The following is a 14,299-nucleotide window of genomic DNA, read 5'->3' on the forward strand; positions in this document are numbered from 1 at the left end:
TTTAAAGTATAAGTTATACATATTTTTATCTGTATTTATATGTTACGTTGTTCTGGCTTTATTCAGGTTAAAATAAAAAGCATTGGGAATATCTACAAAATAAGAATTGAACTTGATGAATTACTGACTGAACAATCAGAGTGGCACTTACAAAGGGTGAGATTTTTTTATGGTGATTTTTTTGTGCTTTAATTTTTATATGAACCAAAAGCCCATCTTTTCATGAAGCCACAGCTTCATAAATCAAAAAATGCTGATTGTGATATGTTCTTATTGCTTTGTCTTCTTAGGTTGCTTTAGGAATGACAAAAGCGCTGATACAGTTCATCTCCTGAGAGCTGGAAATAAGTAGCATTATCTTGCAGTTATCCTAATTCATGTAGTTCATGGATACCAATTTTAGTGTATTGATGGATTCTACCAAGTTTTGCTTTCTGAAAACTTGACTGTATTCCTCAGTTTGTGTTAGGGAGATTCTAGATATAAATTCCAGCTATGAAAAATTGAAAATGATGGAGCAACAATTATCCCGTGATGAGTACATGTGAAGAATGAACAAAGTTTGCTTAAGAGTAGGCTAGTCCTAATTGGCCCAAACATAGCTCACAATTACAACCATTTTCAGAGAAAAAGAAACTGCTGTTTTTTTCAATTTGGTGAATGAATTCTTGTTTTCTGCTTCTGTTTTAACTGTGTTTCTCATGATATTTAGGGATGTTCAGCAGATTAAATTCATACTAAATTCTTGATAACACTGACCCTCATGTAAGGTTTATTTCAGAATTGCACATAAGTATTTGTCTTCTCTTTCTTATTTTGAATCTGTAAAAGACAGAAGCTTATCCTTCAGCCTTTAATTAATCTTAGAAAGTCTGATTTAGACAACCAGAATTACACAGTAATAAGAGATTTTGACATTAACCCAAAGGCCTTAACTGTAACTGTACCAAAACTGAATGTAAGGATAAATATTTCAGTTACTCACATGGTTACAGGAATCTTACTTTCCATCTTTGTGGTTACAAAGTATTTTATTAATATTTTGGTCCAAATTTCATAGGGTAACCCTCGGATTTCAAATATTTCTTTTCACAGAAACAAAAAAAAACAGTTTGAAAGCTGTGTTTTTCTGACAAAGCAGTTAATATTCGGGATTGTTATGAATCAGCAGGGGGAGCTCTGCCAATAAACATTAAAGATTAAGAATCACTGCTACAGAAGTATTTCATGTTAGAATAAATACATGCTTTGGTGTTAAAAGAAGTGTTTATTTTACTTAAAATAGTACTTTATTGGAAAAGTGAGATAAATATTGTCCTGATTTCCTAAGTGTTAGAATTTGAGTGTGAATACTTGTTTTCATAATTATGTTTGCAAGGCTTATGCATACTATATGCACATTCAAAACACAACTGCAGAAAGATATTTTTTTGACACTATGAAGGTCTATGGAAAAAAACTGTTATAATTGTTATAATTCAAGACCAAGAAAAACTGCTTGCATAAAAGAAAGGACAGACTGCTTTAGTTACAGGAAAAAGTAAGACAGCAATCATAAGGTACAGTGGCAAAAAACTTGAGAATTTGAATTCTAACTCTCTTCAGAGGAATAAATAGAGGGTGCTGTTACCCAGGTTATCTTTTGTTCTGCTGTAGAAGAACCAAATATAATCATAGAAACATAGAATTGTTTGGGTTGGAAGTGACCTTAAAGATCACCTAGTTCCAGCCCCCATGCCATGGGCAGGGACACCTTCCACTAGACCAGGTTGCTCAAAGCCCCATCCAACCTGGCCTTGAACACTTCCAGGGAGGGGGCAGCCACAACCTCTCTGGGTAACCTGTTCCAGCATCTCACCACCCTCATAGGGTAAAGAATTTCTTCCTTATATCTAATCTAAATCTACCCCCTTTCAGTTTAAAACCATTACACTTCATCCTATCACTACACTCCCTGATCAAGAGTCCCTCCCCATCTTTCCTGTAGGCCCCCTTTAAGTACTGGAAGGCCGCTATAAGATCTCCCCAGAGCCTTCTCTTCTCCAGGCTGAACAACCCCAGCTCTCTCAGCCTGTCCTCACAGGGGAGGTGCTCCAGCCCCCTGATCAGCTTCGTGGCCGTCCTCTGGACTCACTCCAGCAGGTCCATACAAATTGTTTTAGTATTTCAACATATCCTCTCCTTGCCAAAGTTCAGAAGGATATAGATGATAAGTTTCATTCTGTTTTCATTTTAATATAAAAACATGCCAATCTCGCCACATTTTCTAAAAGCTCAGTCTAACCTAACCTCACTTATCAGAAAGTTTTCAGTCTTCAGTACTCCAAACAGTGTTAGATAGAGGTGGTTCACTGACAGAGATCAGAATTAGTGACATTTCTTATGGCAAAAAAGGAAATTTCAATTATGGTTTTGTTTTAAAGTCCAAGGCATATTCAAAGAATAGAGGCTGGCAGTTTCACCTGCAATACTACGAGTGTGAATAAAGATCCTCTCTAGTGAAGAGTCACGTTGCCAAGTAGTGGCCAAAATAAAAATGTTTTCATACTGAAATTTTGTATGTCATATTTACTGATCATGTTATTGTTTTCTGAGATAGAAGAAAAGATGTAGAAAAATATGTTTTGTTCTTGAGAAGCAAAGCACTGGAAAGAGTGAACTGAGTCATAGTTGGAATTGCTTCTTCTCTAGGTGACACTGCAACATCTAAAGAGCAAGAAAACACAGAATTTTCCAGCAAACACATGGTTGTCAAAGAATCGTGATGACAGAGATTTTCTCTGTGAACTTCCAGTAGTGGAAGCTGGAAAACCTATCTACCCAAGTATGTGTGTACTTCAGTTGCACAGTCACATATATATCGGTTGCCTGGTTTTCAGTATGAATGTAATCTGAATTATATTTCATTTGCTTTACATTCATAAATGTGGTTTTAGCAATCTTAAAAACAGATAGTTAGACTGATTTCTGGAGAATATATTCCAGAAAATTAATTGCAAATCAAAGTTGCTGGCATTGTTTCCACTAAGCTAGAATAGTGAGTAAAATGAACTGTGATTACACATAACTTGGATTTTCTTCTTTTGGTTATTTTTGGAAGTTGTTTTATACCATGTTTATGTCTACACTGGTGACTTGGAGCAAGCTGATACAGATTCTGCAGTTTATCTGTGTATCTATGGAAAAAGAGGAGATTCTGGTCTAAGACTTCTGCATAAATCTGGAATACCAGTGACATTTCAGAAAGGAATGGTAAGTCTGAAAATCAGTTTGCTTAGCCATATAAATATAACTAACTCCTACAGGTCTTAACAACTTCCTAATAAAAAAGATCACAGAGGTTTAGCAAAATAATTTTTAAGAGCTAAGGAAAATAATTTTTTACTGATCCAGGAATGACTGGAATGAGTGAAAACACAGGCAGGAAAAGGGGAAGAAAAAATGATATGAAGAACCCCCCTAGGATGATGAGAAGAGCTGCCTATGAATTTAAAACATATTCTGTTGAGGTATAATGAGTTAGAGCTGGCTCCAAATAAGTGCACAGAAATTGTTCTGTGATTTCAGATCTTAGCAGGACTGTTTGTTATGTATTTTAATGTATAACAGCATATTATTATGATTAATACAGGGCAGATATAAATTCACTTTCCTTTCAATTACCTCCTATCTCCTCCATAAGTAAAATATACATCATCCTAATTTTCTGCAGTAGCGTATGGTTGAATTTTAGGAACTACTGAATTTAATCTTAGTTCTGCCACTAGCCTTCTTATGACCTTCTATTAAGCCTGTTCTTCCTTTGTGAGCTATTGAGAATTAACACTTGTATGTCTAACAAATGGTATCAAGCTGTTAGTAGAACACTTTATTACAAAATAAAAAGTGATATCTAAAATGCTAAGCGTGGCAATAACCCATTGGGAAACTTCAGAGGTATCTGTACTATTTTAAAATAGATATTTTACACCATTACTAATGTATGAGATATAAAGTTCTATTCAAATTGAAATTCAGAATTTAAGTGGAGTTTTCTGGGGGAATTATTCTAGGCAGACTGATAGTAAATTCAGCATATTATTTATACAGGGGCTAAAGGGGATGGTTCAAAGTGTGCTTTGTTATGGAAATGGTTGGACAAGACAGTGGATTGTACGGAGCAGCAGAGCAGGGCCTGGGATGTATAATTTAATAACAGAGGCAGTTGAGTGCTGACTCAAACAACTTGATTTTATCCCTGGCACAGATATTCTACATGATATTGGGCAAATCACTTAAAGTAAAGCTTCCTTGAGTGACCACTTTTTATATGCTTCGGTTTTGCTGCATAACCAGTTTAATTTTCTGAGCAACCATAGCTGTAACTGAGGTTTGTTCAAAGAGAATTCTGCTCTGCACCTAGTAAGCTCTTTGAAATGCTAAATATGCCGGTAAATTAACCCCTCTCTTTTTCAGTTAAGCACCCAAACTATTTTGCATTTTTGTCAGCTTTGGCAATAATCTCTGTGCTTTAACTATATAGGTAAAATGGAATATTATGCAGATGGCCTTTTGAAAAACAGATTTCAGTGTGTGTGTAAAACTGGGGCACTACGGAAAAAGTGCAAAAGTGAAGTCACTGGGGAAATCAGTTCTGCTTCACTGAACTGTTTGGGTGGTTGCAGTAAATAATGCATAGAGTCATCATGGTAATGAAGATAAAAAGAAGTGTTAAAAAGCTGCAGTCCTGCCTGTGCACAATTTGAGGCAGGGATCCTTCGGAGAGAATAGCTTGTGTTCATATATTACATATACACAAGGGAGAACTAAAGTCACACAGGCAGTCTCAATTCTGCCATTTGCTAAGGACTGAGAAATTTACAGATATGAATTTTCCAGTGTAGTTCTTTCCTTCATTTTCCTTTTACTGAGAAGTGTGACCTGGACCGTTACATTTAGAGAGAGAGAGCTATATGCTTTTTACTGTGACGGAAAATTACCAACCTGAACCTTTAACCTGATCAGCTTCATGCTCCTATGAAAACAAGCTTTGCCAACTGTAAGCTCAAGCCTAAATGAATAACAAGGGGAAAGTGGCATGTCAGATTTCAGTCTCTTCCAGCAGAATAAAATGTAAATAGAGGAGGTGAGACCAAAAAGAGAAAAGGATGAGAAAGTCTGTATCTTCAATGAATAGCAACAAAGTAAATAATAGCTTTAACCCGTTCTTACCTAGAGAAGAGTAATTGTAAATGGCGAGGTATTGAAACAATAGTGAAGGGTTGTGTGCAGTGTTTTGAATGATGGCTGACAACCCAATTTATTTGGGATTATTACTGCAGTCTGATTTTAGTTGTGTTTTCTCATTTACGCTGATACATAATCAAAAGACATTTAACTTTTTAGATCCAAACACTCTGAATACAGTCCAGCTGTCATTAAAAACAATGGGAGTCTTTGTACACTGTGGGAGTTAATCAGGCTTTTAAAATACTTCAACTTTCAGACTGATTTTGGTGGTGGCAAATTGTGGAGTGCTGTCTCCTCTGTCTCTAGGTCAGTGCTTTTGAAGTGGAAGCTGTGTCTCTTGGAAAACTGCAGAAGGTGCTGTTGCGCTGTGAGGCTAATGCCAAGTCCCAGTATTGGTACTGTGATAAAGTCATTGTCAGAGAAGCCGAGAACAACTTGGAATATGTTTTCAATTGTGGAAGGTAGTTTTTAAACACCAAATTCTTAAATATTCTTAAATATGTGTCACTAACAGTATTATGCCAATCACACCAATGCACTAAATATGAATTTTTCAGGGAAACAAATTTAGATTATTTTGCAGTTTTGTAAAATCCAGAGTGTGTTGTTTCAGAACAGATTGCTTGAGTTAATATGCTGTATGGTCCATAGCAAAGGTTAAATGCTTATATTATGGCTGTTTTACTAGATTGTACAGTGCAGCCTTATCACGCAAAAATCAGTGCTATAAGTATGACTTACCTATTGAGGAAGGAAAGATAAAGCACACAAAAAGGTTCTAAATTAAGTGTATTTCTACATGGGAAAGAGAACATATTTGCCATCCAGAAGTAGCATTCACTCTCTTTATGAACAGCAGCACTGCTAGAGAGACAAATGTGATGCCCAGAGGTCATTCGAGTGAAATGAAGGAAGTGTAGATAAACAATGTGACAAGGTACTAGAATTAATAATATTTAATTTATAATATTTAATAAATGCAGGATGCCTAGTTATTTTGTCTAGATTTTTATGAATTTTTTTACCTGACTTTGAATAGCTTCTTGCAACTCTTGGTGTCACATCCTCAAAAACAGGAATAAAGATGCTCTCTCACCTTGATAAACTGAAATCTTTCTTCAATCAGTAGCACGTTTTTAGAAAGTAGTACAAGACTGAGGATTCCTCTGGAGTAGATTTGGATGCAGATCGTTTTTGCTAGCTGTGGTTGCTACCTTTCTAAAAGAAATAGGTAAAATTTCCTAATGGAAGTTCTACAGAGAAAACAGGCCAGCTGCCTACCTCAGTTGTGAAAAATCAACTCTGTGTCCTGGCTGTTCTCCGGTGGGCAACACAGCTCAGGGACGATGCATGTCAGGGCAACACAGCTTAGGCACAATGCATGTCAGGGCATGTTGCAGCAAGAATTTTCAGTGAAAGACACTGTCAAGAAGAAACAAAGTTTTTTTTTTTTTCATTCCTAACTTTTCTACAAGGAAACACTGTCACTGAAAAAGAGTTAAAATAGGTCAGTGGTGGGGGTCAGGGGTAACTTCCACTTTGACCAAAATGTAAAGCTGAAACTGTGCTATATTCAAGGATGGGGGGGAAGTTTTTGCTCTTCAGAAATCTCTCTAATTTATTAATCTTCAGCCTTACAGCTTTATTTTACATTTTATGATCTAGGGGATGAACAAAATGCTGTATTTTTTCTCATTTAGGCAAGGAAACATAAGCATTTTATGTGACTCAAAAATCTGATGTTAGTTTCTGAACATCCAACAGCTCTCAGATTTCAACCATGCAGTATTTGTTAGTTACAAACTGATACTGTTTAGCATTTAGGACTGCAGAAGATACCTGTTTGGTCAGGTTTTAGCAGAAGCAATATAAGTAACTAGTTGTCTAGTAAGACAAAATTTATATCTTAGGGACTAGTTCTTATATGAATTGGCCTGATAATGTTTTCAAGACAAAACCAAGGAAACTTCAAAAGCTGCTCTGGACTCACCTTGCCCAGTTTATACTGGATTCCCAACAGGCTTCATAGGAGACCAAATGATTTAGGGCATTCCTGGAGAGTCCATGGAAGTGGATTGAGGAAATAAAAAACAACAGCCCAGAAACTTGCTGATTTTTTTTGTCCCCCTGTAGAAAACCAGCTGATTTTTTACCAAGCAGGAGGGAGCTAAAAGAGTTAGGAATCCATGTTCTGAATGAAAAGGTTTCAAAATTATCTGTACCCTAGAGTAACATGACTAAGAAACCTAACTAGTATTTGCCTTAATTTGTACCTTTTCAGACTCATCTATCAGTCCTCAATTTGTAGGAGAATAAGGAAGAGCAGTATTTGGTTCCACCTTTGTTTTTAGCACCGAACTTTAAGAAATAATGCAATAGATATGTACAAATTATACATACCACTCAATCTATAGTACTGAAAAAAAATTTCTCTGCCATATTCTTCTGTTTATCTATACAAATAAGTGCAGTCATGCTACATGAGTCACTTAATATGACACAGGTATATTTTATGCTGCCACAGCTCTTACATTTGCACAAATTAAATTCTTCATTGGGTCAAATAATTTCTACTTTAACATCTATCAAATCAAATACTAAAATTTTAGAAGTAGAGACCCTTTGCTGTAATATGTATTCAGTATGAAAATAACATGTGGTTCATTCAGTTATGTAGTAATATGCTGGATTAAAAATTGATTCCTACCTGCTTTCTTATTTTCTTTCTTATACTTAGGTGGCTTCCATTTATGTCGCAAGATGTAATTCATTCAGAAATTGAGCTGTACCCTCAAGGTAAGGTTTATTGTAACTTTATGGAATTAAGATCAGTAATTTGTAATTTTTTCATCTGAAGAAATCTGGGTTGAATTTAAATATGAGAGCTAACCATTTTGCGGCTTCCTTTGTTATATTTCTGAGAGAATACACTTTGTGTTTGCATTGTATAATGGGCATAGGCGATAGTGAGAAAATAATGAGAGAATGAATGAGAAGGAAAGTTTGCTTGTATGGGATAGAATCACAGAATGTCTTTTTCATCTCTTCTTTCAAACTTTTTCTTTAATGTTAAAGGATAGATCCTTTATTAACTGCTTTTTTTTTTTTTGGCAGAATTTCAAATAAATCAACAGCTGAAAATGCAAGAGAAAGCAAATGGTAAATTCTGCTCTAGTCTTCTGTCTTTAATGAAGACTGTTTCTGTTTCAGAACTAATTGCTTTACACATTTGTTGCCATTTGTATTTATTTTAAAACATTAATTACAGCACACTATCTGAACATTTTAGTAAACTCTGAACTTCACATTTTAATTAAACAATAAATCACTTTGTTTATGCTTTCTTTTTATTCTGTCTTTTTCTTTCCATAATATTAATTTCTCTCTGTTTGAAAATTCATATTTTTCTATTGCTTATTGGTGATATATCTTAATTTTAATTTTTTATAGTTAACATTTCAAATCATGATTCTTTCTCCTGGGCTATATATAGTTTTGTTCTCACCATTAGTTTTTAATTTTCTGTTTTACCTGTGATTTCATATTTGTTCAGCTTGACTCTTCTGTCCTTGCAACCAGTGCAGATTAAATTACATTTCTTAATAACACATAACATTTTCTCAGCTGTGAGAAGTGCTTCATGCTGTAGGTTGAACAATAATTTAGAAGCTGTTGGGAGAAAGTTTGAAAATGTTTATTCATAATTTATTATATCAATCAAGATATCCATGAAGACTCAAATACCTTGTCTTAAATAGTGTCCCTATGGCAAGTAGTTGATAAAATTTGTACCCAGTTATTTTACAAATTATTTTAAAGTCTCACTCTGTTATAAGCTTTATTTTGAATCACAAGTATCCTTGCTGTTCTTCCTTTCTATGCCTTTTTCAGAAGACATTAATTTTCTATCTGCTCATCACTCTTTGTGCCTTAGGTGTTCTGCATGCCTTGCTTCCACAAGGCCTGCACCTAGAGATCCTCCTTTACATGGTTCAAATCAGTCTGTTTAGTCCTTTCTGCACCTACAGCTGGATCTTTATGCTGTGTCATTTAAGCTGTGCTTGTCTCATACAGCAAAAGTGCAGCAGATAAAAATTGCCCTATAAGCCTAACAAAAGCTTACAAAGAACAGGAGTAAACTAAGTGTATATCCAACCAGCTTAACTTCAGTGGAGTTGGTCTTGGTCTTGCAGTGAACATTTTGTTCATAGCACTCTCATCCTGACCCTGTGAGAGCAATGTCTTTGTACTGTCCAGAAGAGGTGGTCAGCTTTGTCATTGACAAAACTTACCCTCTGTAAAAACAGACCTGTTTCATGGAAAAACAAGGTGGATTTGTTGCAGATGTCTCAATCAGAGTTAGGTAGCCAAAAGCATATGCACCAGATAGCCTCTTGTTTGGGACACTTGAAATATGGAACAGTGGGAAAGAGACTTGAAGTTGTGTATCCCACAGCTACAGGAACTGCTCCAATTCCTGGCTGAGTGGTTGATCAGAGATTTTGTTCACTTACTTTTTTCCTATGAACTTTTTAAAATACATCATTTTCATTCTATATAACTTTTTTTTTTTTTTTTTAAACCAGACTCATTTTCTGGGAAGTAGAACTTTTCTATATTGTATTGTTCCTAATATTCCAGAAAAGAAAAAAAAAAAATCCTAGAAAGTCATCTGTGGTAAGGTACCACTTTCTGATGTCCCCAGGGATACTTAGTGTCAGATTGCACCTTTCCTGCATGTATGCTAAATGAAAGTCACTTCATTACACATTTTTCGGTATTCTTTTCTCTTCAATGTGTATTCCTCTTCAGTCATTAAGGAACTATTGGTATTCTACCTCATCAGAACAAACGCCCAGCTTTTTATGCCAAAGAGAAAGAGAATTCTGTGTTTGTAATATTTACTGTTTCCAATTTCTATTTGGAAGCATGCAGGAATGCAATGAGGATTTCTGGCATCAAAGAGAGTAGAAATTTTAGGATTTTTCTCCTATTCCCACATTGTCCTTCAAACGTGTCTGTTTCCAGAAAAAGAAAAAGCCTTAAAGTCAGTATAGAGGAGTGCAAACCAAACCTCTTTTTTATCATGTTTTTGGGAAGTGGGATTCCCTTTTTTGCCTTGAGAGTTGTACTTGTGTACAAAATAGTTTACTGATACTACACTTATCCTTTGGAGGCAGGAGTTGAGCTAGCTAGAACATCCAGTCTCAAGAGCACCAACTGCATTGTTTTGAAATTGCATAGCTTAACAAAAGAGAGACTTGGAGAAGATAATAGAATAGAAAAGGCCATGAGAAACACTTCAGGTACAATAAATCAGACAATGAACAAGTCCAAAAGAAAATACATTTTGCCTGCTTTAAAATGAATATTGGTTTTGAATTTTTAGGAGGAGTAGTGTTTTACCCTTTGTCTCCACCATTCTTCATAAACACTTGTAAATTGAATTGTCCTTATTTTCCAGCCAAATGGTCCAAAGGAACTTCATCTTTAAGGGATTAATATTATATTGTTTAAAAACAGAAGATGCTGACTTTTTTGGTAAATGAGCTCTTCTGTGGGACAAGGAGCCCCTGCCTTATGCTCATTGTTCACCTTCAGCATATAGAGGCTTTTCATCCTAATTGATGTTGATTCTTTTGTAGCCTGGTGCTATGGTTCTTTTGACAAGAAAGCGGGTCTATAGAGAAATCTGTGAGGATGCAAATTTTCAAAGGCACAAAAGAATTTGTTACAAGCTGGAGTCTGACAGTTTTTAGTGGAAATTGCATGGTTCGCTTCCTTTGTAGAATCATGGAATTGTTTGGGTTGGAAGAGATCTTAAAAGATCATCTAGTCCTTGCCCCCCACCATGGGGAGAGACACCTTCCACTAGACCAGGTTGCTCAAACCGCCACCCAGCCTGACCTGGAACACTTCCAGTGATGGAGCAACCACAACTTCTCTGGGCAACCTGTTCCATTGTCTTACAACTCTTATCTAAAACATTTCTTCCTTACGTCCTATCTAAATCTACCCTCTTTCAGTTTAAAACCATTCCCCATTGTGCTGTCACTACAGGCCTTGATAAAAAGTCTTTGCCTTTCTTATAAGCCCGCTTTATATATTGAAAGGCTGCAATAAAGTCTCCCTGGAACATTCTCTTCTCCAGACTGAACAACAACCTTTCTTCACAGGAGTGGTGCTCCAGCCCTCTGATCATTTTCATGGCCTTCTGGACCTGCTCGAGCAGGTCCATGTCTTTCTTGTGCTGGGGGCCTCACAGAGCTGGACACAGCACTCCAGGTGGGGTCTTACAAGAGTGGAGCAGAGGGGAGAATCACCTCCCTCAACTTACTGGCCAGGTTTGATTGATCAGACCAAATGAGCTGTTGCTGTTTTCTGAATTCCCAGCTGTGTGTTTATGTGTATTTAAAAATCTAGATCACAGCCAGACCTCAAAAATGTGGAAAACAGGAGATCAAAATTCCTGCCCTAGATAATGGGGCTGGCCCAAGATAAGTACTTCTGTAAAACAACAGATTTAATTCATACAGGCATTACCAGACAGCTTTCTATTAACAAAACTGCAGTGTATACTGTGGTATTTATTTATAAGATAACTGTGGGCTGGTATTTCATTTGTTGTTTGCCTTGCACAGAATGAATTTAAGTCACTAAGTGGAACTTATTTCATCCAGGCAAAAGCTGCTATCAAAAGAGGGGTGGAGAGCATGTGATCTCTGCTTTTCAGATATAGAAATGCATTTTCCAATTATGAATTGTTCTTTTTTTAAATAAGGTTTATATTAAGCTGCATTCAGATATTCAAATAACTTGTGTGCATTGTATGGGAGCAGAGATGACATTTTAGTATCAGGGAAGCTTTATATAAAATGATTTTCTAAAGAGTCCTTGTCTACTGTCAGAATTTTCTCCAAAATCTTTTTTTAATGCTAATTTCAATGTCATGCCTCCATCCAGGAAAACAGAGCTCTTGTTGATGTGTAACATCAACATAAAATGAGAGGAAATTGTACTTAATTGGGATGCTTTAATACTTTTTCCTGTTGCATTTCTTGGTTATACATGTTGTTACAATACAAATTCTGGAAGTTGGGCTTTTTCTGTGATGACCCACAGGGTTATTGCTAGAAATCTCATTAGGCTCTGTGTTCATATTTCCAGCTTTAGTACACTGCAAACCTCCTAAGTCTTTAAAGATACACAACTTGCCTAAGATGAGTTCGAATGATGTATTATTTAGCCAATCTTATACTGCCTCTCCCAGCATCATTACCTTTTAGGCGCATAGTAGTTACGGTCCCTGGGCTAAACTTTGTTTTATTTATATCTTTCAAGTAACTTGCAACATATCAGTAACAGTTATAAAAGCATTTTGATTTTATTTTTCACTTTACAGAAGGAGACTGGAAGATTACTGTAGTCACTGGGGATTTTGAAACAGCTGGCACAACAGCAACAGTATCCCTTTATGCTTATGGAGAAAACAAAGCTTCTGGTCCTATTATTTTGGGATCTGGGAAACACCTGCTGTTTAATCCCAACAGTGAAGATACATTTAAGGTATAGTACGGCTGTTATGTAAACACTGGAGAATTAAAAACATATGCAAAATAGCTTTTCTCAAAACTGGATAGTAGCGGTAATAAAAAGGACTCAAAGCAATATGTAAGGATCATTAAATATTTCTGAGGGAGTGGCTGGCTTTTCTGATAGTAAGTTTTGAATCAGCAAATGTATTCAGAACTGCATCAAGCAGACATGCCTCTCAGAATCTGCTTCATACCTGCATCTGCATGATGTGCTAGTTTTAACTAGATGTTGTTTGTTTGCAGAGGTAGAAAAAATTTTCTTTGCCTGTTCTTTGTGTCAGTGTAATAAGGTAGTCCTGGCTATGACTTGTGTTGCATATCCGTCTTTGGAAGTGTCCACTGTAAATTCTTTCATGGGCTTCCTCAGGCTTCCACTGAAGCACACTGTCATGTGAACCTGTTCTTGGAAGAATTAAGAAGGAAAGAGCGGATGGCTAGGGACTGGAGTCAAATCACACCAAGTAGGTTGACTCACATGATTTAGACTAGTGATGTCCTACTTCTCCAAGCAAATGGGAAGATTTCTCTCTTCAGAGAAATGTCTGAGAGGTGTTTCAGAAGCATGACATTTCCCAGGGCTTCTCCAAGCTCCTATAATTCCTACCATTTCCTTCAGTTCTTATAGTTCCTCAGGACTGTACCTGTTGCAATTGTTAAATCTGCAATATGTCATTTAGGTTGAAATAATTTATGCATAATAAACAGATGAGGGGGAATCAGTGACAGATAGGGCAGGAAGTTTTTCTGATTTTTAAAATTTTTTTCCAGTTTGTAGTATTAATATGTAAGTTCTTGCAGAGGCAAGTCAATGGTGGTCTTTCCCTTACATTTATTTAAGTTGGAAGTAACTTCACTAAAGTTTGCAGATAATGCAAACAAACAGGAAGGTGAAATCAGTGTTTATCTGAGGACTAAATTTAACTGTTCCTTTTCAAATCTTTCTGGCTAGATGATCATCTTGGATACTTATTCAGCTACTTAATGCTGTCTGACAGCAAGTTCTTACTCATTTATTCGGTTCACTGAGGAAAGTACCAAGAACATTTGTTTGTTTTCTTTCTCTTTGGATGGAACAGTATGTTTTTCAAAGCATCTTTTTTATCCTCCCAGCATCAAAGCAAGACCTGATACCTGGTCCAGGAGCTCTGATGATCTGTTACTATCCACACTAGCACCCAGGTTTAGGTCTTCTATACTTTGTGCCTGATGTTTTTCTTTGGTGAGACACCACTGAAAGCCTGGGAGAGGCTTGGAGACTAGGCACAGCACTTTGGTGCAGTTTAAGTGAGATGAATCTGGACTGAGACGTACAACTTAAACCTTTTACAAAATCTAATTGTGTAATCAAACTTTTAAATTCACATGTAATCAGACCTTTAAACTTCAGAGGTTCTTGAGGAGGCTGCTCCCTGAATTTTAACCGCACCATTAAAGCTTCAAGGTTGACCAGATTACTGTTCATCCATTATTTCCCA

General features: G+C 36.3%; 1 protein-coding gene across 1 annotated transcript in view; it reads left to right on the forward strand.

Annotated features, from left to right (window-relative positions):
• Window positions 1–14,299, forward strand: part of RP1 (RP1 axonemal microtubule associated) — a 179,564-nt gene that overhangs the window by 56,130 nt on the left and 109,135 nt on the right. Inside the window, exons 19-24 of the mRNA XM_074881345.1 lie at window positions 67–156; window positions 2,692–2,824; window positions 3,101–3,252; window positions 5,536–5,690; window positions 7,967–8,025; window positions 12,632–12,795. Coding sequence (XP_074737446.1) covers window positions 67–156; window positions 2,692–2,824; window positions 3,101–3,252; window positions 5,536–5,690; window positions 7,967–8,025; window positions 12,632–12,795 — 753 coding nt within the window. The remainder of the gene's footprint in view (window positions 1–66; window positions 157–2,691; window positions 2,825–3,100; window positions 3,253–5,535; window positions 5,691–7,966; window positions 8,026–12,631; window positions 12,796–14,299) is intronic.

Source organism: Strix uralensis, chromosome 1 (genome assembly GCF_047716275.1).
Source record: "Strix uralensis isolate ZFMK-TIS-50842 chromosome 1, bStrUra1, whole genome shotgun sequence".
Lineage (NCBI taxonomy): Eukaryota > Metazoa > Chordata > Aves > Strigiformes > Strigidae > Strix > Strix uralensis.